At 42.9% G+C, this 27,176-nt stretch overlaps 1 protein-coding gene and 1 pseudogene across 6 annotated transcripts; both read right to left on the reverse strand.

Moving 5' to 3' along the window:
• Positions 1–200: 200 nt before the first annotated feature.
• LOC311119829 (uncharacterized protein) lies at positions 201–3,975 on the reverse strand. 5 transcript variants are annotated; one of them, XM_084194488.1, is made up of 4 exons: positions 3,743–3,975; positions 3,193–3,278; positions 1,916–2,124; positions 201–1,582 (listed from the first exon to the last, which is right to left on the reverse strand). In XM_084194488.1, exons 1-4 carry the CDS (start codon positions 3,775–3,777, stop codon positions 893–895), a joined length of 1,020 nt encoding a protein of 339 aa, XP_084050614.1. In that variant the 5' UTR covers positions 3,778–3,975; the 3' UTR covers positions 201–892. The 5 variants fall into 5 exon arrangements, with proteins under 5 accessions (XP_084050614.1, XP_084050615.1, XP_084050616.1 ...); XM_084194489.1 differs by having other exon boundaries at positions 3,752–3,973; XM_084194490.1 differs by having other exon boundaries at positions 3,747–3,972.
• A 6,395-nt stretch (positions 3,976–10,370) lies between these two features.
• On the reverse strand, positions 10,371–17,728 carry LOC311119916 (cyclic AMP-dependent transcription factor ATF-4-like; annotated as a pseudogene). Its single transcript, XR_014615848.1, has 3 exons — positions 17,568–17,728; positions 14,970–15,479; positions 10,371–12,314 (listed from the first exon to the last, which is right to left on the reverse strand). The product of XR_014615848.1 is annotated as a cyclic AMP-dependent transcription factor ATF-4-like (transcript).
• Between the last annotated feature and the right edge of the window lie 9,448 nt (positions 17,729–27,176).

Consider the following 27,176-nt stretch of genomic DNA (forward strand, 5'->3'; position numbering starts at 1 on the left):
AACTTTTGAAGGAATCCAACAGTCCAATATGAAGGTGCTTGGTTTCATGGTTGTTTGTACCCATTTAATAACATTACAGGGATAATGAGTAATGACGCATATGTATAGTAACATTTGTAGCTGTGGTTTACTTCTTTCTGTTTTCTTTCTCCACCTGTTGTACTCTTACTAATATAATCTGAAAATAAACTTTACAAACATAATAGAAATCATGTTTATTTTGATCATACAATTATGTATTTTTCCATGTTACTGATAAGTGCTTTTCAAAGGATACGTATGAAAACCTAACAGTAGCCTGTTTATCAAATAAAGCTCTTGATTGTTGTCCTATTTAAAGTTGATCATAAAATGAATGACAGAAACGGTCACATACATCTATATAATGTGGTGAACCAAATCAGTATGTACATGAATCAACAGGCTATCACATCACATTTACATTTTAGTCATTTAGCAGACGCTCTTATCCAGAGCGACTTACAGTTATTGAATGCATACATTATTTTTATTTTATTTTTCATACTGGCCCCCCGTGGGAATCAAACCCACAACCCTGGCGTTGCAAACACCATGCTCTACCAACTGAGCTACATCCCTGCCGGCCATTCCCTCCCCTACCCTGGACGACGCTGGGCCAATTGTGTGCCGCCCCATGGGCCTCCCGGTCGCGGCCGGCTACGACAGAGCCTGGATTCGAACCAGGATCTCTAGTGGCACAGCTACTAGACCACTGCGCCACTCGGGAGCCAAGTCAACCAATAATGCAATTGGAATGTATGTAGTCAAATGCAATACATCAATACTATAATCACCCAGTCTCAGATCCTTCATAATATGCAGTTACATACATATTACATATTTCATAACATGTCGATACATTACATTATCATTACTGTGTGATTTTGGCCTGTAACTCCTTCAAACACTCCAGGCTTGCCTCAGGGCCATCCTCCGAGGTTACGAACCCAGGATAGGTGGCACTAAACTGGGCCTGAGGAGGTGGAGAGCTGCTGGTGGTGGTGGTGGAGCCCCCATCAACCTGGTGAGAGGAGGGCGGAGAGAGCAGAGGTATCAATTTAGCATGAGCGTAGTCAATCTCAAACCCCTCGAATATCAACCCCACCCCCCATGCTCCTAGCCCCTCCTCCAAAATCCTGGCCACCTTCCGGGTTGCAAGTGCCAAACTTGTATAATCTGCCTCTTCGAGTCTAAATATATCCGAGGTCAGAGGTCGACGGGGGACCAGTACAGTGAGACCGGGGGCGTTGGGGAAGGGGGTGAGGAACGCCACGTGTCCCTCATTCTCCCACACCCTCCACTGCTGCTCTTCTCCACGGACGATCCGGGAGAAGAGGCCGGGGTGCGAAGGGTCTTCCCCCAGGAAGGTGAGGTTTGGTAGGGCATCGGGGGCAGGGAGCTGGGCCCGGATCTCGGCCTGGATCTCCTGGAGGGATGTGTCAGTCCAGCGAGGGCCGCTTTTAGAGGTGACGTAGCCGGGGTCGTGGTGTGTGTAGTGCTCGTCTCCTGCCAGGTGGGGGCGCCACTCGCTGTCCAGACCGTGTAGTGGCAGCACCCGGATCTGTCAGTCAATAACAGCAGGGACTATTACTAGGCTACCTGTCCATACTAGAAAGGAGGACATAATTATGGTGCTATCTAAACACAAATGTTATGTTTTTTGCTCATTAATGTAAATTATATTGCCAATTTTTATTCAAAACTAGATGAGACACAGAATAGAACACAATATAATAGAATAGAGTAGAGAAGAGTAGAGAAAAATCGAGAAGATTAGAATTGAGTAGAATAGAATAGAGTAGAACAGAGTAGAATAGAATAGAGAAGAACAGAGTAGAATAGAATAGAGTAGAGTAAATAGAATAGAATAGAATAGAATAGAAACACAACAGACCTGGGGTGGACTATGACTGTCTGGGCAGGGCCTGCAGACCAGGGCACATCTCTTCACCCCCAGCCTCTCACACAGCAGGGCCCCCACCGCCCTGGCCCCCAGCAGCAGCCCCAGGTAGGCTCCCTCCCCCAGCCTGAAGAGACTGCCCTGAGCTGGGCTTGGTTCCTCACCGGGGCCCCTGGGGGTCTTCGGCTCCAGGATGGTAGTGCCTGTGATTGATATTCCATTTATGAAGATAAAGATTGTCCCAAATGGAACCCTATTCCCTATGTAGTGCACTATAGAGGGGATAGGGTGCCATTTGGGACACATACCCAAGTCCAGACAGCAAGATATAGTGGATGATCGTTTACTATAGAAGGATTGTTCAGTTCACTATACATGTTCAGTGGTTGCATAGCAACTGACTATCATAAAATGTAATAGCAATGATTGACCATGAGGTGCGTTACTTGCCTGGAAAACCCAACGTTGAATTCTACGTTGGGCAGAAATGAGCTTTTGAGTCAGGAAAGTTTCCTCTAACGACTTCGGCAAGCCAGAATGTTGAATAAAATTCAAATGATATTTTAATGTACTTTACTGGTTGTCTGTGTGGTTGGTCCTTTTGGCGGTAGGAATGTGAGACAATATAACCACAGGAAAGTAGAATTACATCAACTTTTCAAAGCGCTGGTAGTGCGTTCAGATGTCTATCACCTGAAGCATGCGCATAAGATAAAAATACATGCATACCTGCTGAGCTCCTGCACGTCTTGAAATGGTTCTGCCCATGCTTCAGGTGATAGACATCTGAACGCACTACCAGCGCTTTGAAAAGTTGATGTAATTATACTTTCCTGTGGTTATATTGTCTCACATTGATTGAAAACACATATAGCCTACTGTTTATAGCATCTTTGTATACATGGCTTGTTTGTATCAATTGCAAAGACATTGGCAACTTCATATTTGTAGTCAACTTTTGTTCTGAAGTTATCGTGGTCAGAGAGATGGATCAACCGTGTGATTCTATGTTTAGCTGAGATCTTCTGTATATTAAGTGACGCAGGAGGGCAAAAAAGCATCTAACGACGCAGTTCTACAAGTGGTCTGAGGCAGGTGTTAGATTACGAGCGTTTTCAAGTGCAGCGTTAATAACGACGGGTTTGGGAAACAGCTTGGATATTTAACGATGCTCCTACGAAAGTTTGAACGATGAACGTAGCCTTAAGATGCTTTTGGGAAACCGGGCCCTGGACCAGAGCTAGGTATTGTGGTAAAGAATATGCATCTACCTGGGGTCCATGGCCGGGGGTGGAGGTAGGCCACCAGCTCCTCTGTCTCCCAGATCACATGACGAGGTTGGGGAAGAGATGACATCCTGATGGAGGAAGGGAACAAGGGGAAAAGACAGAGGGGAGGAAGAGAGGGAGGGAAGGAGAGGGGGGGAGAAAGAGGGAAATAGAGGGGGAGAAAGATGGGAAGTCTGTAATACAAGGATGGTAAGAAGAGGTGAGTGTTATCATGACATGGGGCACTTTGGGGTGGATGCATCTGTCTCAATCAATGAGAGGTTTGAAATAGACAAGATGGCGCTGTACACATTGTTGAATTACTTCATGGAGCAAAACATGTATTTATTTTAATAACTGAGCATTTTCTAAATTCAAACGCACCACCTGAAACTGGACACGGACATTCAAGTTAAGGTTGGTCGAAAATGATATGTGCTACAAACAGTACCTAACCTGTAACTCCCAGTAATGGATACCAAAGATATTTGGTTAAATAACATTATCTGGTGAAACAATCTGTAGCTATCATAGATTATGTTTGTCGACCTACTTACTGTACCTTCTTAGAAACCGTACAAGCGGCATACAGCAAGAACGTGGGTTCAAAACGACTTTCGTCGGTTCTTGGTGTTCATTCAAAAGAGTTCAAAATGATGGAGGTGGGCGCTGTATACCGTAACAACAACCTTTGTTCGGTCAACTTTCTGTTTCTCGTAAAAGCTGTGGCCGTGTTCGATAGCATCAAAACCGTGATGTAACATGAGTAAATTCTGACTGACTGACTGATCTACAAATAACAATAACGTTATTTATGATGCAAGGTGATTTGTAGATCAGTGAGTCGGCAGTCACCCGCGCTGTCGGCTGCAATGTCGAACAAGCCCAGTGTTTGCTGGTCACATGACAGTCTATGGTGATGACGTTGTCATAAAAAATGGGAAGTGTAGTTTACAGTAAGGACGCCAGGGGGCACTCTAGCATTAGAGGTAAAAAGACGGGGAGGTACTGTACATTTATGGAATGAAGACTTGGAGCCCTACTTTCATCACGAGTGCATTCATTTCTGTATGTTTGCTATCACAACTTAAAAAGCACAACACAAATCAGACAATGGACGGAGAGAAACACGTTTGAAAGTTTACAAAGAATGAGTACCCTAGGAAGACACAAATATGGCAATGCAATTGTTTGTCATTGATGCTGTATTTATATTAATCATATTATTCTAAATGTTTTCATTATCCGTGACGAATTTACTTTGTATATCTTGAATTGCTGACTGAGTCGAGGTTTGAAAATATTGTTACAGTACCTCAAGTCATTCCTCCCCAATTCTCTAGAAGTGTAGAATGACAACATACCACTGGTTCTTTCACAGTGACTCATAGTTGCCTTATACACACCTCTCGCTTACACACGCACACAAATACACACAGACACACACACATACACACAGTCTAGTCTCGGGGATCACTTTTTATTCATAAACACATATAATTCACATCGCTTTTATTTATATGGTAGTGTCCTCATCAACATAACCGGTATTTATATTGTAGTGTTTATAATGTTACCTCATTAGCATAGCAGGCATTTATATTTACATTTACATTTTAGTCATTTAGCAGACGCTCTTATCCAGTGCGATTTACAGTTAGTGAATGCATACATGTTTGTTTTTTGTTTTTTTCATACTGCCCCCCGTGGGAAACGAACCTATATGGTAATGATTATAATGTTACCTCATAAGCATAGCAGGTATCTATGGTAGTGTTTATCATTTGACCACATCAACATAGCAGGTATGGTAGTGTCTATAATGTTACCTCATCAGCAAAGGCGGTATGTATATGGTAGTGATTATAACAGTACCTCATAAGCATATGAAGTATCTATGGTCGTGTTTAAAATGTTACCTCGTCAGCATAGTAGGTATCTATGGTAATGATTATAACGTTACCTCATAAGGATAGCAGGTATCTATGGTAGTGTCTATAATGCTACCTCATTAGCATAGCGTCACGCCTCTCCTCCTCCTTTACTATTAGCAAGCATGCGGAATGTCATTCACCTATTACTGTAACTTCAGCCTATGAGCATGGCACACTAAGGCAATCCCACCCTGCTTGCTGATTAACCTATGGGCTCACTTGTGCAATAATCATTTTCCTTTCTTTCAACCAACGAGCATGAATCTAGGGAAGTAGTTATGTCAACACAAACTTTGTCTCCCACTTGCTGTTTTGAAGCAACAGCCTTCCAACGACCTTCCACCTCCCCACCCCCACCAACTGAAGGCCTGTCATCCCTGTTCTCCCAGCATAGGGTAACCTGTCATCAGCATCTGGCTCTGAGGAGCATTCCTCGGAGACAAGGCTACCCCAAACTATTCAATAAAATTCCATATTGCATTCTGTCTCTGTTGTCATTCAGTTAAGCCTGTATTTGATGTAACAAACTATTTAAGCTCCACCCCCTTACTTCCTCTTTCTTTCTCTCTCACATACTGACTGACATGTCCCTAGATGACTCACTCTGATCCCGAGCATTCAGGCTAATTACCTGGACACACACACACACACACAGGCTAATTACCTGGTCACACACACACACACACAGGCTAATTATCTGGTCACAGTGACAGTCTGAGGATCTGAGCTCATTAACGGGCCGATGGCCGATGGCTGATGGCTGGGGATTAGGGAACTATATATACTCTCAGAGAAGTAGGGCCGCTGCTACCACTACTACTACCACTATCACTATCACTATCACTACTAGTACCACTACTACTACCACTACCACGACCACTACTACTACCACTACCACTACTACTACCACTACCACTACCACTACCACTACCACTACCACCACCACTACCACTACCACTACTACTACTACTACCACTAGCAACTCTCTGTGTTACCCCTCAGTTGGAGTCAACTCAGTTTACTAAACGATCTTGATGACGCAGGTCAGTGCACTTGTCATGTGACTGACTGAGTTGAAGAGTTTCTGGGTTAAGTCCTGCTTCAGATTAAAGGCAGCCTAAAATAGACCTAGTTGAGATGAGTCTTCTGGTTTTAGACTCCTACGTACAGTAACGAGAGAGAGAGGGAGAGAGAGGGAGAGAGAGGGAGAGAGAGTCAGACGTGAGAGGGTTGGAAAGAGAAAGAAGGAAAGAGAGAGGAAGGGAGAAAGAGGGAGAGAGAGTCAGAAGTGAGAGGGTTGGAAAGAGAAAGAAGGAAAGAGGAGAGAGAGGGAGAAAGAGAAGATCCCCACTGGACACACGCTGGTTGAATCAACATTGTCTCCCTGTCATTGTTGTTAGGTATAATATTTTGTGCTTCGAAAGGCAAGCGTCTAAAATAACATTTTGACAAGTCTTTGGGAAGTAGCAATGGACTGCTAGAAGTTACGTCCCAAATGGCACCCTATTCCCTATACAGTGCACTACTTTTGACCAGAGCCCTATAGGTGTCATTGGGACGCAATCTCTGTTTCATGGTACAGTAGTCCCTCTTTGGATCTACTCAGTGGGGGACAAATACATCTATACCATTCCTTACTCAAATCTTCTTTGCCTTTGTTAACGAATGAGGCCTCTACCTGGGATCTAGCCAATAGTTATAATTAACACTACCACCAGTAATTGCTATGTGGCTGTGGCATGATCAAGCCTTAGTTTTGGGCCAGTGAATCATGAAACGCACGCACACACATGCCGGTGAGAATAATAATATGCCATTTAGCAGACGCTTTTATCCAAAGTGACTTACAGTAATGCGTGCATACATTTTTGTCTATGGGTGGTCCCAGGGATCGAACCCACTACCCTAGCGTTACAAGCGCCGTGCTCTACCAGCTGAGCTACAGAGGACCACTGGATCCCTGTTATTGTGAATGGCTCAAAACACCAAAAGCATACTGACAAGCCAACCCATTAATGAATGAAGCCCATTGTGGTTGGTAGTGTGCGTCCCAAATGGCACCCTATCCCCTATGTAGTACACTACTTTTGACCAGGTCCCATAGGAAATAGGGTGCCATTTGGTACGCAGACCTAATAACAGTAGATTCACGTGGAATGAACACTACAAGTCAAGGCTCATCTTCAGTCAGCCTGCACTCGCACCCATGATCTCCTAATGAGCTATTCAGAGCTGGGTTCAAATACTATTAGAAATATTTCAAACACTTTGAGCGTTTGCTTTAGCCTGCCTGGAGTGTCAGGTCACAGGTGTGCCGGTTTTGCACTTTTGGTACTTCTCTATTGGTTCCATTTCAACCGGAAACCTCGATCAAGCACAGATCAAGTATTTCAAATGATTTCAAATGATATTTGAACCCAGGTCTGGAGCCATTTCAAGTCCCATTTCAAACAGGCATTAATTCATTCCCTGCATGACATTTGCCCTGGCTTGACTTGGCTGTGGTTGGAGGGTTATCTATAGCCTCTTACGTGTTCTCTCTCCCTCTCTTTCTATTGCTCTCCCTCCTTCAAGCTGTTAAGAGCGTTGGACCGGTAACCGAAAGGTCGCTGGTTTGAAAGCCCGAGCCGGCAAGGTGGAAAAATGTGCCGTTCTGCCCTTGAGCAAGGCAGTTAACCCACACAACAACTGCTCCCCGGGGGCACCGATGACGTCGATTAAGGCAGCCATCCGCACCTCTCTGATTCAGAGGGGTTGGGTTAAATGCGGAAGACACATTTCAGTTGAATGCATTGTTGTACAACTGACTAAGTATCCTCCCTTTCCCTCTCTCTTTCTACCTTTCTCCCTCCTTCTCTCTGTCTATCTCTCTCCCCTTATCGCTTCCACTCTCTTTCTCCTTCTCTCCTCTTCTCTCTCTCATTCTCTCTCTCGCCTTCTCTCTCTTTATCAGGGTGGTTCTTATCATGGCCTGTGCAGGAGTGGAAGGCCTCAATACTGTAGAATGTGTCTGTATGTGTCTGTGTGTGTGTGTGTATGTACTCTCCTGGCCTACATGGTTAAAGGTTAAATAAAATAAAAAGATGACGTTTTACTGCCCAAGCAAAACGTACACATCTGGGTGCCAGGTTTCTTTCAAAGCACTGAACTCTTTCACACACAAAACGTTTGTGCACACATACACGCTCTCGCATACACGCGCACTAGTCACACATATAGACACACACAAATATTCAGCCTACTGAACTCACATTGTTTTCATTGCATACTCACACACTAACCCACAAGCTTATTCTCTCTCTCTCACACACTGACACACATGCTGTCAACCCACAACGTTTTGCCTCACACACACACACACAGAGAAAGAGAGAGACACATGTTTCCCCTCAGTCTGTCTGGTTTCAGATCAAACAAAAGGGGGAGAGAGACAGAGAGAGGGAGGTTCTTTCCCATGAGATGTTTTCACAGCTGTGCTTCCCTTTACCCTCCCCCACTCCGTCTCTTTCACACACACACCTCCTTTTTCGCTATTTTACATTTACATTTACGTCATTTAGCAGACGCTCTTATCCAGAGCGACTTACAAATCGCTATCTAACTTCTGTGAAAAACTTGCTCTTTGGGTGTTGCCCCTTCAGGCAATGGCAAGAAAATGTGTAGAATGCCAACCGGTTCAAACCTGTTTTCTAAGTTGGCTGACTTTTTTCAATTACTTTCTGAAATAGCTCGACTTGCACCAGGGCTTCTTTTCAGAAGGAGATGAGTCTTTCAATAGTTTAATTAAAGATAATATATTTGTTTAATAAATATTATTGTAAAACAGCTAATGACACAGTATAAGCTAAGCCTATTAAAGCAGTATTTATTTGCTAACCCCTAAGGCACAATGACAAACACTTAATATAAGTGTTTCAGCCGCGGGCCGATTTTTTCTTGAGCGGATGGTCAGGGTGCCGGAACATAATTATAAATAATTTGTACTCTGCAAATTGACGTAAGAAGCCCAAACAGATATTGTATTTGACAAAAACAATAATTTCAAACCTTGCTTACACTGGTACACGATAATGTCTCTCTATTTATACGTGGAAATACTTGGGAATAGATTTCCTAAATTAAATTTTGAGAATTCCTAGTGATTTTATTACTTTATGTCCCAATTTTGTGCTAAAAATGATTTCTGAGAAAAAATGTGAGGGCCGCCATTTGACAATCCCTGCTATATATCCTTATTTGTTATAGTGTAATAAAGGTTAAATAGCTTGTTTAATAATGATATAAATAACTTTTTAAAACAAATATTAAGAGTTAATCACACTCTGAAAGCTCAAACATGTAGTAGTGTACTTGCTAACCCCTGCATTAGCTATGGCACAATGACAATGGCACAGTGGTATAGCTGTACTAGTTACAGCATGGATGTTTGCACTTCCAACTACCCAGACATTTCCTGTTTGCTCAATCTTATATGCAAATCAGGTATACCTGGGGCCATATGTATCAAGAGAGATATGATCTAGGATCAGTGCCCCCTGTCCATGTACTCTTATTCATTGTGACTTAAAGGCCAAAACTGAGCTTAAATCAGCACTCCTTCTCCAAGGCGCTTAACATATTTGACCTGACATTCACACAGCTCAATTTGGAGCTATTAAGAGTGTGACCGATCCAGGGTCTGTATTCATAAAACTTCACAGAGTAGGAAGTGCTGATCTAGGGCCTGTTTATATTTAAGAACAAGTGGCGCAGCGTTCTAAGGCACTGCATCTCAGTGCTTGAGGCATCACTACAGACCCCCTGGTTAGATTCCAGGCTGTATCACAACCGGCCGTGATTGGGAGTCCCATAGGGCTGCGCACAATTGGGCCGGTGTAGGCCGTCATTGTAATTAAGAATTTGTTTTTAACGGACTTGCCTAGTTAAATAAAAAAGAAAATATTACATGGACATGAGACCTGATACTAGATTAGCACTCCTACTCAAGATGCTTTATTAATAAGGGCCCAGGACCAGCGTTGATCACCTGTCATTCCAGTTGCACAGGTTTAAAATAACAGAGTTCTGTTGCTTAGTCATGATGATTAATTTGATGAAACTCATACGGTATCAGTCGTATGTGTACACTACTAGTGCTTTACTAAACTTGCATATGGTTTTCACTGCTAATTTGTCAAGGCATTTAGATTTGCCACTAATAGTTCACATGTACTTCTTAATCCCCCCCCCAAAAAATCACACTTCAAACAGATCAATAAGGAGTTTTAATAGTAAACAATAGCAAAGCATTTATACAAGCCAAACAAACATACCTAAAAGCGACACTAGAGATGCCAACTAGGTCTAGGAGAGTCTAGTAGACGGATGGTTATCTACTATCCAGCGTTAAATAAAATCAAGATGATGCCAGAGTAGAGTTCAGGTGAAGATATATACATACCAAACATAACATTGTGACAGAAGGAATTCAGTGTAACAAAAAATCTGCAACAGGGTGAGGCCCCTTTCTGGACTAAAGCTGCATAGAAGAAGTCAGAGTAGTGGGGTAATGAGAAAAGAGGGGGAGAGTAAGGGGAGGGGGGTAAGAGTAAAGGGGGAGGGGGGTAAGAGTAACAGTAGGGTGACAGTTGGGGGGAGGGGGGGATTGGTTGTAACTGGTCTTTGAAACTGGAGGAAATCTTTTTTGGGAAGGATGTGGGTTGGAGACTGGTAAGAGTGTAGCCGTACTCATTTGTCGTCGTCGTAATTCTACATTTTCCTACCTACGCAGTAACCATGGCCTAGTCCTAACCAACACATATACCATACATGTGTGTATGTATACCAGTGTAACGCTCTGATAGGGTTAATACAGAACAGACCAGCATGACTGATGCGTCGCCTGACTAAAATCTCAGTCCCACATCTTCTCCCCAATAATAATCTCATCAATTTTTCTGTCATCTTTCTAGCCATTCCCTGACTGCCTTCTCGATTCTTCACCCTTCTCCCAAAGCATGCAAATGCAAACTTCCCATCATAGACAGCAAGTATGCAAGTGTACACTTTGGGAGAAGGGTGGATAACCAGGACGTAGCCCCTCCTCCACGAGGTACTGGATCTCATTCCATGCATTCCCTCATTCTTTCTTTCCTTCGTTCTATCCATAATTTCCGCTGACTACGCCACACTAACAGCGGTCTTCTTCCTGTTCTTGGCTGAGCGGACCTCCTCCATCAGATCTCTGAGGTACTGGATCTCTCTGCTGATGCCTTCAGCCTTCTCTGCCAGCTCACGGTTCCTCTGCTCCAGCTCGGAACACTCTGCACTCAGCACTTCCTGTTCGCCCTTCTTCTTCTGTCGGTAGCGTGTCGCCGCCGTCTTGTTCTGCTCCATCTTCTTGAGTTTCTTCTCCACGACCTTGGGTGCCCCGGATACTGATTTGACCTTGCCACTGAGGGTTGTGGGGGATGTAGTCTTGGGGTCGGGTTTGGAGTAGGGTTTGGTCCTGGAGGACCCGGCTATGGAGGGAGAAGGAGAGGGGGATGAAGATGGGTGGCGAGGAGGGGAGCCAGATACAGAGTCGATGCCAGAATCGCTGTCATCAGACTGGTCATCACAGCTACTGGAGGCTGAGGAAGAGAGGGTTGATGTGGGGAGGATGGTTGGCTTTAGGGGAGAGGACCACCACGAAGTGGCCGGAGAGGACAACAGGGGCGGTGGTCTGGAGGCGGTAGCTGGGCTCCGGGATGATGGTGGTTGGAGTGTCGGTGGTCTCGACTTCCAAGACATCAACGTCCACTTCGCTCCCCAGCTCGAGGGTATACCCCAGGGAGAGGGGAGCCGGAGAAAGGGGTGCTGGGGACTGTGGCTCAGACTTCACCACAACCTCTTGATCCTGAACCGTCACCACTGGACCTCTGACCTCATCCTTTACCTCTTCTTCAGGGAGCTCCAGGGAGGGGAGAACCAAAGGGGGTAGGTCGGCCAGAGGGATGCCCAGGGAGGCCAGGAGCTCCTCGCGTGGGACAGTGATTGGGACAGTGAAAGGGTGTACCAGGTCTAGGTCCATGTGGGTCTCCAGGGAGGCCAGGAGCTCCTCGGGGGAACTGGGCGGGGCATCGGAACAACAGGAGCCAATCAGAGAGTCCAGGTCGAAATCACTCAGGTCTATCTTCTCAGCCATCCAGTCCATGCCCGAAAACGCATCATCTGTGAAGAAGAGATTGAGAGGGGGGGGAGAGAAGTGATAAGTAACTTCCATCTAAATATACAACACATTATACTCAATGTATTTCATGACGTGACAATTTTAACAATAATTGTACAGTGATCCCGAAGGAAAATCGGTCCTCTGAAACAGGGTTTCCCAAATGAAACTCTGCTCTGAAAGACAATATTCCAGTCTAATCCTGATTCGTGGGGACATTGAAGTAGGTGATCCCTGAGCCCTACTATAAAACCTTATTGTTAGCCGACATGTTTCCTGTCTGTACAATAGGAGGAAAAGCAACGCTGACACCAGTCTTACATTACAGTAATCTGGAGCAAACCAGTTTGTTCAGGTGATGGGGGCTTGTCATCACGTTTGGATGTGCAAACAGGTAATACAAGTAGTTACTAACGACCTCTATGGTTAATGATTACCATATACAGTTGAAGTCGGAAGTTTACATACACCTTAGCCAAATACATTTAAACTCAGTTTTCACAATTCCTGACATTTAATCCTAGTAAAATTTCCCTGACTTAGATCAGTTAGGATCACCACTATATTTTAAGAATGTGAAATGTCAGAATAATAGTAGAGAGAATGACTTATTTCAGCTTTTATTTATTTAATCACATTCCCAGTGGGTCAGAAGTTTACATACACTCAATTAGTATTTGGTAGCATTGCCTTTAAATTGTTTAACTTGGGTCAAACGTTTAGGGTAGCCTTCCACAAGCTTCCCCCAGTTGGGTGAATTTTGGCCAATTCCTCCTGACAGAGCTGGTGTAACTGAGTCAGGTTTGTAGGCCTCCTTGCTCGCACACGCCTTTTCAGTTCTGCCCACACATTTTCTGTAGGATTGAGGTCAGGGCTTTGTGATGGCCACTCCAATACCTTGACTTTGTTGTCCTTAAGCCATTCTGCCACAACTTTGGAAGTATGCTTGGGGTCATTGTCCATTTACATTTTAGTAATTTAGCAGACACTCTTATCCAGAGTGACTTACAGTTATTGTGAGTGCATACATTTTCATACTGGCCCCCCTTGGGAATCGAACCCACAACTCTGGCGTTGCAAGCGCCATGCTCTACCAACTGAGCTACACGGGGCTACGGAACACCCATTTGCGACCAAGCTTTAACTTCCTGACTGATGTCTTGAGATGTTGCGTCAATATATCCACATCATTTTCCTTCCTCATGATGCCATCTATTTTGTGAAGTGCACCAGCCCCTCCTGCAGCAAAGCACCCCCACAGCATGATGCTGCCACCCCTGTGCTTCACAGTTGGGATGGTGTTCTTGGGCTTGCAAGCAACCCCCTTTTTCCTCCAAACATAACGATGGTCATTACGGCCAAACAGTTCTATTTTTGTTTCATCAGACCAGAGGACATTTCTCCAAAAAGTACGATCTTTGTCCCCATGTGCAGTTGCAAACCGTAGTCTGGGTTTTTATGGCGGGTTTGGAGCAGTGGCTTCTTCCTTGCTGAGGGCCTTTCAGGTTATGTCAATATAGGACTTGTTTTACTGTGGATATAGATACTTTTGTACCCGTTTCTTCCAGCATCTTCACAAGGTCCTTGGCTGTTGTTCTGGGATTGATTTGCACTTTACGCACCAAAGTATGTTGATTAAGTCTCCTTTCTGAGCGGTATGACGGCTGCGTGGTCCCATGGTGTTTATACTTGCGTACTATTGTTTGTACAGATGAACCTTCAGGCGTTTGGAAATTGCTGCCAAGGATGAACCAGACTTGTGGAGGTCTACAATTTTTCTGAGGTCTTGGCTGATTTCTTTAGATTTTCCCATGATGTCAAGCAAAGAGGCACCGAGTTTGAAGGTAGGCCTTGAAATACATCCACAGGTACACCTCCAATTGACTCAAATGATGTCAATTAGAAGCTTCTAAAGCCATGACATAATTTTCTGGAACTTTCCAAGCGGTTTAAAGGCACAGTAAACTTAGTGTATGTAAACTTTTGACCCACTGGAATTGTGATACAGTGAATTGTAAATGAAATAATCTGTCTGTAAACAATTTTTGGAAAAGTTACTTGTGTCATGCACAAAGTAGATGTTCTAACCGACTTGCCAAAACGATAGTTTGTTAACCAGAAATTTGTGGAGTGGTTGAAAAATGAGTTTTAATGACTCCATCCTAAGTGTATGTAAACTTCCGACTTCAACTGTAGGTTGGCATCGGGCAACTGTTTATGACAAACCGAGCCCAGGGGAGAGCGTAGGCGGGAGATTGCTTAAAATTATAGGTTTAAGCCTAATAGTTGTGATAACACCACCTTTGAAAATCCTCCAGTATTGACTGACTGAAAACACTAGGACAAGGGGAAACTTAACCTAGGCCCAACACTGTGATAACACCACCGATGGAACCAAGTATAGGGTTAGGCAGCAAACAAAGGAGGAGTTTGTATGTCTTTCGCAACACTTGAGCTTGGTATTTGGGCAGAGTATAGTGGGAATTAGATGGGAGATTTCTAGTAATAATTTAGTTAGTTTACATTAAGTTCACATTGCAGGATGAGAACCCAGCACAGGCTTTTAAGATCAAACCTGTTGCGATTAAATCAATAATCACTTGGAGGTGGCGTTATCGTGTTTTTTTGTTGGGTTTTCTTTTCAGCTGTGTTCTCACCTCTGCAGCCGTTTGTTCCCATGTGGGCATCGAGCAGCTCGCTAGCTTCCAGCCATGGAGTCAACGGCATCAGTTGATCCTCTACCCCGGACCCGGCCTTGCTGCTCACCAGGAACGAGGGAGGAGGGGGGGAGAACGAGAGATGGGAGGGGGAAGGAGACAAACTAAAGGAGGGAGAGAGGGAGGAGGCAGAAGAGTTGGAGAGAGAGAGGGAGCTGGAAGAAGAGAAGGAGAGAGAGGGGGGTAGATCATCCTCTTCATCTTGGTCCAGACGGGGCCCCATGGGGTCAGCCGTCAGAAACCAGTTGTCCAGTAACTGGGCCCCAACGTCCTCCAAGGCCAGTTGGGAACTCAACAGGGACATGACTGCTTCTTCTGGTGCTTGTCAACAGTAACAGTGAATTATAACAGGATAACAGAGAGTCTTCTGACGTTGTCGTCGTTAGGGGGAACGGTGATATTGTGCTGTGGTAGACAACAGCAGAGCTGAGGGTGGTTGGTTTGAGAGACCTGGATGGAGGAAGGAGAGAGAGATGGAGGGATTGGGGTTACAAATTCGGTATGACAAGTAGTTCCATAGAGGAGAGAAGATGACTTTATTGGTTCATTTACTACATGAGCAACAGAAATGTATTTTGCATGTCTATACATACTAGAGGCGAGGAGAAGGTGGGATAGGGGTGAGATGTGGTGTATAACAGGGCCTTAGTACCATTATAGCTAGACTACAGAAAAAGGAAAATAATCAATAAAATGTATATATATTTTTTTATCAGCAGACGTCACAAAGTGCTTAAACAGAAATCCAGCCTAAAAACCCAAACCGCAAGTAATGCAGATGTAGAAGCATGGTGGCTAGGAAAAACTCCCTAGAAAGGAAGGAACCTAAGAAGAAACCTAGAGAGGAACCAGGATCTGAGGGGTGGCCAGTCCTCTTCTGGCTGTGCCGGGTGGAGAAAAGACTACATGGCCATTAAGGCCAGCTCGTTCTTCAAAATAATCTCTTTGCCACGTCATTGTTTTGAGGGATAGGTAATCATATCAATATATGGTGTCAGTTAAATGGTGCTACTCATTGACTACCCTCATTGTATTGTGTTAGAAAGACCAAGAGGTATTAACTAGCCTCATTGTATTGTGTTAGTAAGACCCATGGAAGGAGTTATATTATGCTGGCCCGGGTTGAAACGGGGGGAGGGAGCACCCTTCTCAAATCAAACAATAATCTGCGCAGCTTGGTTATGTTGTCAACAAAGGCAGCATGGTGCATCTTCCAGAAACATACATCGCTTTCCATAAAATAAATGTTTAACTAGTTTTCATTGGGAAGGCAGATACAGCGTTTTTATCAAAAGCAATCACTTTTGCATGTGAAAACACAGAATCCTACACGTCCTTATTTATGTCACTTTTGTTTTGAGCCGACTTCGCAGTTGGCCAGAGCATGGCACCTGGCTCACACCTGGGGAGGCAGCCTGGTTCCAAAACGAATGAACCGGTCAAACTCCTCCCACCGGGGTAGGTCCAAATAAACAAAAGCCCTCAGTGTTAGGAGGAAGTCTGTTAAGAGGAAGTATGTGTCTGGGAAATAGAGCTGAAAACAGTCAGCTAGAGATACCTTGTAAAACCTTAAGTTATGTCCTAGTCAACAGTAACATTCGATCGTTTCCTGGCAAATGTGGCCATTTATTCCACTAAGAACTAAAAGGAACAATTCAAGTAAGTAAAATCGAGTCAATATCAACTTTGACTTAATATCTCCTAAAACGCATTACTTATTATATTAATGTATTTCACATTCAAACGTATTACATAATAAAATAGTACGAGAGCTATTCTCGTCTTTGTGTTGGCGGAGGGCGGGGAGTTCAGTGGAAAGTCATTCCGCCAGTGACGGTAAACTCCCCGCCAGTGGACAACATTGCCTAATTTGGTCATGATATGACCGGTAACACCGCCTCCTCCTTGACTCACTATTGAAACGGAGAGGGGAGGGGAGGATACCGCCATTTTCACAACACAACCATCTGTCATGAGAGGGAAGTGAAAAGCGAGAGGACAGAGAAAAGCGAGAGGACAGAAGTACGCCATTTTGAAAGTGCCACGTTGCCATGTCTGGAATAGCAACTTCATTCATGAGTCTGAGTTTAACAACATTAGTTAAAAATCATAACACGGTTATTCAATATGAGAAGGAGGTAGCTAATTAGTTAGTTATGACGTAACTATCTATTTAAATGGACCACTGTAGATGGCATCGGATCCACATGGTTCTGTCAGTTTGTTGAACCGCATTGAAACGCCGACACAACTGCATAGGATATGCTATCTAACGTTAGTTATTTCAGGCAGACAGCTGATACGAGTCATTGTATTTCCACAGCTGGGTAGGTGCCAAAGACAGCCCAAATCTAGCTGACAGTCTGACATATCAAATATCTTAAGTAAATAGCTAGCTACAGCTAAGCTCTTGTATTGTTGAGTTAGCTAGACAGCTAACAACAACCTCCCAAGCCTGCTTGCCAGCCACACCTGTCGGACAGCTGACATGTCTGACTTGACATTTCCTGAGAATAAATATGTATAATTTTTACTTACGCCATTTTGCGTAAAAAAGCCAGTGCTTGACTGTTGCACTGCCGGGTTGTTGCCGCTGCTAGATAAGCCGCTGCACGTTAAACTGCCATTTTGCGAGGGAGAACTGAGCGCTCGGAATGCTACCAAATAACATTGAATGTCCAGAGAAACGACGATTGAGCGAGGTCACATGAGTATTTATAGTCGTTCATCACACCCAAGTGTATCCTTCCGTCAAACAGCGCTGTGGTGTATCACTCCGACCCCGTCACTCCCTCTGATTGGTTTAGATCGTTATTCTCCTCGTTGGAAATAAATAGTTCCAGGGCTACAGTGTAACCGACGAAATGTAGGTCAAATGAACATGTTTATATTGAATCAAGAATGAACAGGAAATGAATGCTTCCATTTTTAACTTGTATCTCCAATCTAAAAAACAGTGTATTATTTTTGATTACATGAAACGTATTGCCCACAAAATGAAGGACTGCAATGTGTAGAGTAGACTACTTTACAAAGTTAGATAAAAGTCAATCTAAGATCGATCAAAATGCATTAGAACTTGTCTAAAGTGATCAAATAATTGTTTTTAAGCCTTAATACACCCATTACTTATGGTAGAAAAGGACACGTTGACTTTCTAGTGTCTTTTCCAAAGACTATTTGTCCTCAAGGATTCAAGTGTCTTTATTAACTTAACTGAAGACTAATCAACAGATTATAGTAACTTTATTTCAATTTTATTTACAGATTTAGTTTAGCTATATTCTGATGACAACTCATGATTAAAATGGAATACATGTCAAATACCGCCACCTGCTGGTTGAAAAGCCAAAGAACGAAATAGTGGAGGTCATTGAGTTCTCTACTGTCTATGCTTGCATTCAAATGGTACCCTATTCGCTATGTAGTGCACTACTTTTGAACAGGGCCCTATATGGTGCCATTTGAGAAACAGACAATGGTTCTGTCCCATTTGACCAGTGGTATTCAAAAAGTCAGGGTCTAGTGGGGTCATAAAAAGCCCCACAAAAAAACAATTGATTTTAGATTAACAAAAAATTTATAGTACAGATATACACTGAGTATACAGTGTAGAACAGGACAGAAAGAACCGATCAAAATATATTTAAAAAGTAGTTTGTCCTACCTTTTAACTACTTATTTTGTGTGACTTATTATTACTGATCATATTTTTGATAAAGTGTAACGTTACTGCAATGGTGAGAGCTTGCAAGTAAGAATTTCACTGTACCATTTACACCCTGTATCCTTTACACCTTACAAATAAACGTTGATTTGATTTTTCTCCTCCTCCACTTCAGAGGACGAGATTATTTTCCACTAGCTCGTCTTTGACCTTGAACACTTCATCCAGCCCGTCATTCAGCTGCTGAGCCACTTTGGGTATCTTTTTCCCAAACTTGGACTCCAGTCCCTTCTTCAGCTTTGGACCATCCTCTTGCTTAGTGAAGTAGATATCCATGCCCAGAGCGAAGCCTTGGAGCATCCCCGATGCCTTATTGCTGACCTCTATGGCACTGGAGCTACCCACTCCTGTCACTATGGCCACGCTGGTTAAGGTTTATTTGAGCATCTCGGTACATATGAATACTTAACATGTTATGCGTTATATCATAAAATATATAAAAATACAGGTAAAGAGATAATTATATGCATAAATATATCATAAATAAAGTCACACAACACAACCGATAAGGCAGTGCAAAGTGCTTCACATACATAAATAAACACTAAAACTGAGAAAAATAAACTTACTTAGACATAAAAAACAAAGATATTTCTAGACAAGGAATAAATAGATGATTTAATATCATACCTGGTCACCCTGATGGCCTCCGTGTCAACCCCCTGGAGGGTTGAGAGGTTGTGCTTCTTCAGGTGCTCCATGCCCACGTTGATGAACCTCAAGAATTTGCAAAAAAAAGAAAAAAGTATTTCATTCATGCTTGCAGTCGACAAGACTGAATTATGCAGAATGCACAGTTACATCAAGACAATACTTTCATAAACAAGATCGGATACTACATTCGGTTAAAAGAGTCCTACAATAATTCCTGTTTTAAAAGTCACATTAAAGTGTCATTAAAATGGTGAACCTCAGGCAGGCTTCAATGTCACCCATCTGGGCCCGGTAGTCCTGGAGGATAATCTCGATCTTCTTCCTGTCCTGTGTGCTGTTCACCTTGAATGAAGACGAGTTGGAAAATGATGTCATGCACATGTACTCTCTTAATTGCTGTGGACACTCTCAGAGAAAGAACAAAATGAAAACAGTTCAATCCCATTTGTAGGCCTGCTGCCTTGTCTCATGAAACAATCATTGTCCAACCCTTCTTTATCTTTACTCTTTTATGCACAATAAATAAAGGTTGATTGTGTTTGGATTCTAACTGCTTACCTTGTTAGCGATAACTGCTGATGCCCCTGTGACCCCTCCCACTGTAGCTACACCGACTCCGGTCACAGTCATTCCCAGTGATGCCCCCATGGTGAAGGGGGCGAGGATCACCCCTGCCACAGCAGCCACCCCCGGTGATGCCAGCATTCTTGGTTTACTTGGATAGAATTTAAATGTATTTGAATGGAATTTATTTTAATTTAATTTATTTTAATGGAATTGTTGAATTTAATCTAATAGAATTGAACTTAATTATTTTGCTGGGGGTTATTGATATTTGTTAAGGCTTAAATAAAAAATGTAAAGCCATTATACAGTAGGTTATAGTGCTACCTTGACTAAGTTGTCTGTACAGTAGTCTATAGTACTCCTACCATGTCTAAGTTGTCTGCGATGCTGATGAGGTCAACGATGTGGTTCTTCAGATCCTCCCCATGCTTAGTCAGGAAGAGGTTGTACAGCTGCAATGCATTCTGGACCCGCTGGGCTTTCACTTTGGACAGTTGATTTAGAAGGTCATCAGTATGGAGGGTGGTTAGTGCCAACTGACAAAATATTCAAATTTACACTAAAGTTTGTTAGCTGGGTCTAAACTGAAGAACTTACTTTGCTTCTCCCTTCTTGGCCAGTTTAGGGTCATTTGCCAGGTCTTGCCATGCTAAAAGGCAAACATAGAACAGGAGGATGAAATATACAGAAACGTATCAATTATTACATAAAAAAATCATTATAAAGTACATTTTGAAGCTATGACACTCACATTTCACCTTCTCCCACTGTTCCATCAGATGATCTGCATCCTGATGGAAGAATGAAATGAAAGGTTGAATGTGACAATTTCTCAAATGGTTGTGATTAAACTGTCATCAGCGATGATTCTTTGGAGGTTCTGTATGTAACCTAAACCCACATGTAAATAATATACTACAGAATGTATTGATGACTGACTTATTTTATGAGCAGTTCATGGTTTTACACTGTCATTCTTGTTATACCTTGATGTCATCTTGTTCTTTTTCCTCTTCACCGACACTGCTTAATGAGAGCGTTTTTGTTCTGCAAAAGTGTCTGAGTGCCTTTCAGAGCAAGTGACTGCTTGGACAGAAATGGAGGCCTTTCACGGTTATAAAAGGTTGCTGGTATCTGTCGTAATTCAATAGGCAGGCGACCCAAACTGGAAGAAGAACAATGTACAGCTCGGAAAACCAGGTATTACATTATTAGTAATAAATGAGTGTTCAGCTTAAATACTGTATTCGCCATATAGCTCATTCTAATATTTCTACTACTGTACATTGCATTGTAGTTTCACCGTTTATACACACACACCACATATGTATTATATACACTGGATTATTGACATAGATCACTGTAATATATCTACTGCTGTACTCTGTCATTCTTAGTATACAGTATAATGTGTAAATTCTCCCGGTGTACATACTGTAGCGTTTTTTGCGCCGGGTTCTTTGTAAGGAAGGGTTTAGACATACAGCCAGGCTTCGGCAGCGTTCTTGATTTATGCAACCCAAAACAAACAAAGTAAACACTTCGCACCCAGTGGAAGGTTCTCCAAGCGTTGTCTGTGGGGGTGCAATCTTTGTTGTAATCATATTTTCCTTTCTTGTTTAAAACCTCCTGGTCCTTCGTACGCTCGGTCTCTCCAATAACCTACTACTCCTTCCCCTGCCGGCGTATACATATAAAATACAGAAAGAAACCCAGGGCGCGGTTAAATAGAGAAACTGATTGGTTTCACCTGTCTGCAGATTGGCTCTAATTACAACTGGAGACAGGTGTGGCTGTTCTGCTACAGTCTACAAGTTTACACTGAGCTGTCCGTGGTCCTGCTTCTGTGGAATACTTCGCATTGCAATCCGTGGAGCGGGCAGCCAAAAAACAAACAACCTCGCGGGCACATAACGTCCATCCACAATACAACCCCTGAAACCGCTACAATATGTATAGATTGCATTTGGATTACGGTTACAGTGTTATTTGGGTTGTTAATTGGATTTAAGCTTAGTTAATAGGATTTACGTTTAGTGTTAAACATCTCCATTCTCTGTCTCTCTCACCTTACGAGTTTTTTGCGTAACCAAAACATTTTAATAGAGTGGAAGATTGGACTCCTCTCTGTCAACGACGGCAGGCGACCCAAGAGAAGCGGCTTGTTTTGGTCCTCTTCAGTTTCAAACTGAAAAAGAAAATAGTAATTCAAGTCATTTTCAGAGTGCATTTTCTGGGGCAAATCCTAACTTCCACTCAAGTCGAATTTTTACTGCTTAGCCATGCGTTGATGTCAGTGGGAGGCAACGTGAACATTTGACTTCAGTGGAAGTTAGGATTCACTCATATATGGATATATGAAAGAAAATGGAAGAGAAGAGTGTGTTGCGACAAGATACCTTGACCATTTCAGTCAGTGATTTCAGGATTACTTCTCACAGACAACTTCTTCTGGGCCATAGGAGGCGGCTTCTGAACTGTGTCTGGAGTTCAAATAAAAAGGAATTCAAGTCAATATATATTTCACACAATAGGTCTCTCAGAGAAGAGTTAGGTGGAGAGCCATGGTGGACATCCTATGCTCCCCAGGGGGCCATGAGGATCAAGTCAGGTAAGTCATACCATAGTTAAAACTGCAGTTCAAATAGACATTGACAATGGTTGAATTCAATCTTACCCTGCGTCCACCATCCCCTGGGCCGAGTGTTACTGAGGGAGAGAGGTAACCATAGCGCCATCTCCTCTGGGGCTCACTCTCCTCAGGCATGCCCAGATAGATATTCCTGGAGTGGGGCCCCGGAGGTGGAGGCTGTTGGGGAGTGGAAGTGGGTGATGAATAGTGAATGTGTGTGATGAATCTGCCACACACTCAAGTAGCTAAGGTGGAAAGGTTGAAAGCAAAAACTCTTGTACATACTTCTTTAATCGATACAGTCATCTTTATAATGGTGAATAGGAAGGAGCCGGACAGAGATGAAGCACCTGCTTTGTCTCTGAGATGTGACAAAAAAAATACAAGTCTGGTTCATCCACATTAGAGGCCGAATAACTGTACTTGAGTTCTAAATAGTAGTGTTTTTGGGTATGCGAAAATAAAATGTTTTATAGTATGTCACACTTTGAATTGAGTATCCTTCAAATGTCAGGATGTCACTCATTTAGACTTTTCATCTAGTAGAATTTGCTGCCTGCTATTGAGGAAGAGAATCGTCTTTTCTGACCAAGGTGTGTTTGACAACAGCTGATAATCTGCTTTCTGTACATGCTTTATTTGTCTTCTTTTGCAGTGGAGGAAGAACTCTGGATGTTGCCTGTCTATCCAGTTGGACAAAACAGATTTACGCTGTTGAGTTGTGCAATTTGGAATGAATCATTAGTAATGCCTTCCATCCTTTTCACTTTCACTCTGACGTGCCACACACAAGTGTGCATGTCTTATAAATAGGGCCTTGTGTTTTGCGCCATCATGTGACATGCCTGGATTTAAACCTTCATTTAAAGCTTTTATGTCAGATTGTCCAGCACCATTGCGTTCATATTTTTTATGTAATTCTCATTTCTGGATTATGCTTAAAATACAGGATTGAATCAGGCATCATGTTACATGATAAAACACAGGGTCCTACTTATTTTAAAAAACGATATTTTTGCAATGCATGAATTTATGTTTGGGTTAATGTAGTCAAGACAAGGTTTGACCTAAATCCCTAAGTGTGCACAATAAAAGTATGTTGGGGGAAAACGTCTTTACTTTTAAGGCTATGCATTGAGGGCTAAATCATACCAGACTCAGTCACAAAACTCCACAGGTAAATACAGAAAAGCCCTTACCTTTGCCACCACAGATGTACAACTATTCTCCTGTCTGAACTTCTCTGGAGATTTGTCCTGTCACAAAGCACAGTTTACCTCATACACTTCCTCTTTCTCCACTCACAATAGAAGAGAATCATTCCTTTGTGTGCATCAATCTACTATTTGGAGGGCAGTGCCTAGAAAAGCAGGTCTTTCTGCATCAACGTGATAACACACTACAGAGTCAGTTGTTATATACAGTCTTATAAAGGCCCATTGAGAGATTCAGTGAAATGAACATGACTAAATCTAAGTCTTTTAATTATTTTATTCACAACATTGGTTTATATGACAATAGATTTCACAATGAAAAATGTTGCAGTTATTCTATGATACACAACTGAAACCTGGTAGACTCAAATGTACCCATGGCAGTCTTGCCAGTCCACGCCAACATTGCAATTTTATCCTAACTGGTCTCAATATTTAGCTGTGTTGTGGTTGGCTACCTTTTTTCAATATATAAACTACATTTTATATACTTTATTAAATAAATAAACTCAAATTCATTGCGATTAAATCTTTTCATCAAAACAGAACCACAGAAATTCTTTGAAAATCAACTCTGAGAAAAGTAGCAAATCAACAACACAATCTGACTGTTGTGCCACTCAAAGTTGATTGGATACAATATTAGGTAACCATTTAGCAAATGCTTTTGTCCAGAGCGACTTAGTCACGTGTGCATACATTTTACATATGGGTGGCCCCAGCAGGAATTGAACCCACGGCCCCTGGTGTTATAAGTGCCATGCTCTACCAACTGAGCTACAAAGGACCGCCTTCATAATCAAAAATACCTTCAACATGAGAGCAACAACCTTGTTCGGAATGAGTCAAGGACTGCATTCATGTTTATCCATATATCCATATGGCACCCTATTCCTTATGTAGTGCAGCACTTCTGACCAGCGTTCATATACACTAAAAACGAATGGTTCTTTATAGTGCCAAATAAGGGTTATTTGGCTTGTAACATAGTGGAACCATTTTTTGAAGGTCCTATTAAGAACCAAGCTCATAAGGTTCTATATGGTTCCACATAGAACCATGTCCCTTCCCAAAGAACCCTTGAGGAACCCTCCTTTTTTAGTGTGTAGGACTCTGGTCAAAAGTAGTGCACTATACACTGAGTGTACCAAACATTAGAAACACTTTCCTAATATTGAGTTGCACCCCCTTTTGCCCTCAGAACAGCCTCAATTCGTCGGGACATGGACTCTACAAGGTATCGAAAGCGTTCCACAGGGATGCTGGCCCATGTTGACACCAATGCTTCCCACAGTTGTGTCAAGTTGGCTGGATGTCCTTTGGGTGGTGGACCATTCTTGATAGACACAGGGAAACTGTTGAGCGTGAAACCCTGCAGTGTTGCTGTTCTTGATTCAAACCGGTGTATCTGGCACCTACTACAATATCATGTTCAAAGGCACTTAAATCTTTTGTCTTGCCCATACCCCCTCTGAATGGCACACACACACAATCCTTGTCTCAATTGTCTCGAGGCTTTAAAATCTCCTCTCCTTCATCTACACTGATTGAAGTGGATTTAACAAGTGACATAAATAAGGGATCATAGCTTTCACCTGGATAGTCTGACATGGAAAGAGCAGGTGTTCTGAATGTTTTGTACACTCAGTTTATAGAAAATACGTAATTTGAAACAGTCACTTGTTTATGCCCCAAATTAGATCAGTAGTAACTGAAATTCTATTAGCATATTTACACAGAGCATTTGTCAAAGTTATTGATAAAAATAGCTAAATCTGGAACAGAAGCCATCAAGAGTGCTGCTGTTATATCATAACATGTCACACATGATGATGATCACGATTCACAATCAATCCCCTCATCATGCCTACTTATTTGCAGAAGACCTGAACATACAGTAAAATATAGGATAGGAAAGGAAACAGGGCGAGAGCTCAGCGGTCAAGCTGGTCTTGGATAAGGATAGGATAGAACCGAGAATAGAACAGAATAGAAAACAGAACTCCTCCCCCTCTTCAGAGGATGAGATTCTTTTCAAGTAGCTCATATTTGACCTTGAAAACTTCATCCAGCCCTTCTTTCAGCTGCTGAGCCACTTCGCGTATCTTTTTCCCAAACTTGGACTCCAATCCCTTCTTCAGCTTCTGGCCACCTTTGCCATCCTTCTTCTGGGTAAAATAGATATCCATGCCCAGAGTGAAGCCTTGGAGCATCCCCGATGCCTTACTGCTGGCCTCTATGGCACTGGAGCTACCCACTCCTGTCACTATGGCCACGCTGGTTAAGGTCAAGGTTTAGGTTTAAAAAATAATAATATTTCAAACATACATTTTCATATATTTCCAGACGAGTAAATACAGTATATGATTTAATATCATACCTGGCCACTCTGACAGCCTCTGTGTCAACCCCCTGGAGGGTTGAGAGGTTGTGCTTCCTCAGGTGCTCCATGCCCACGTTGATGAACCTCAAGCAGGCTTCAATGTTGCCTATCAGGGCCCGGTAGTCCTGGAGGATCAGCTCAATCTTCTTCCTGTCCTGTGCACTGCTCACCTAAGAGTGATATGAAGAATTTACTTCCTGGAATGAAGAGGAGTTGGACAGTGATGTTATGCACAGTACTTCTCAATATTATTTTGAAGTATCTATGTTCCGAATGGATCACCTACAGTGAATTAATCTGAATGAGTTTCTTGGGAAACTAACTTGGCTCCAAGGCCATTTCCAGGCCAAGTGAAATTCCTGGTGTCGGTCCAATCAAGCATGAATTACCATATTAATATGTTAAGTGTGCTAACATCCTTTGTTCTTCAAATGCTCTATAATTGGATTCTAACAGCTCACTTTGTTAGCGATAGCCGCAGAGGCCCCTGTAACCCCTCCAGCTGCAGCTACACCGACTCCGACCACTGTCAAGGCCAGTGATGCCCCTAGGGTGCAGGGGGCGAGGATCACCCCTGCCACAGCCGCCACCCCTCCAACCGCCCCCGTGGCGCCCCCGGTGATGCCAGCGATCTTGGTTCCCTTGGAAACCTTGGATATAATTAAATTGTTGAATTGAATAGAATTAAATGTAATCTAATGGAATTGTAGAATTGTACTTATAAAATCTGCTGGGGGGGTAATTTATATTAGTCACAGGCATTACAAGCGTGTACAGTAGTAGTCTATAGTGCTCCTACCATGTTGAAGTTGTCTGTACAGTAGTCTATAGTGCTACCATGTCTAAGTTGTCTGTACAGTAGGCTATAGTGCTACCTTGTCTAAGTTGTCTGCGATGCTGATGAGGTCAATGATGTGGTTCTTTAGAGTCTCCCCATGCTTAGTCAGGAGGAAGTTGTACAGCTGCAACG

Source organism: Coregonus lavaretus (genome assembly GCF_964263955.1).
Source record: "Coregonus lavaretus genome assembly, contig: HAP1_SCAFFOLD_55, whole genome shotgun sequence".
In the NCBI taxonomy this organism is placed as follows: Eukaryota; Metazoa; Chordata; class Actinopteri; order Salmoniformes; family Salmonidae; genus Coregonus; species Coregonus lavaretus.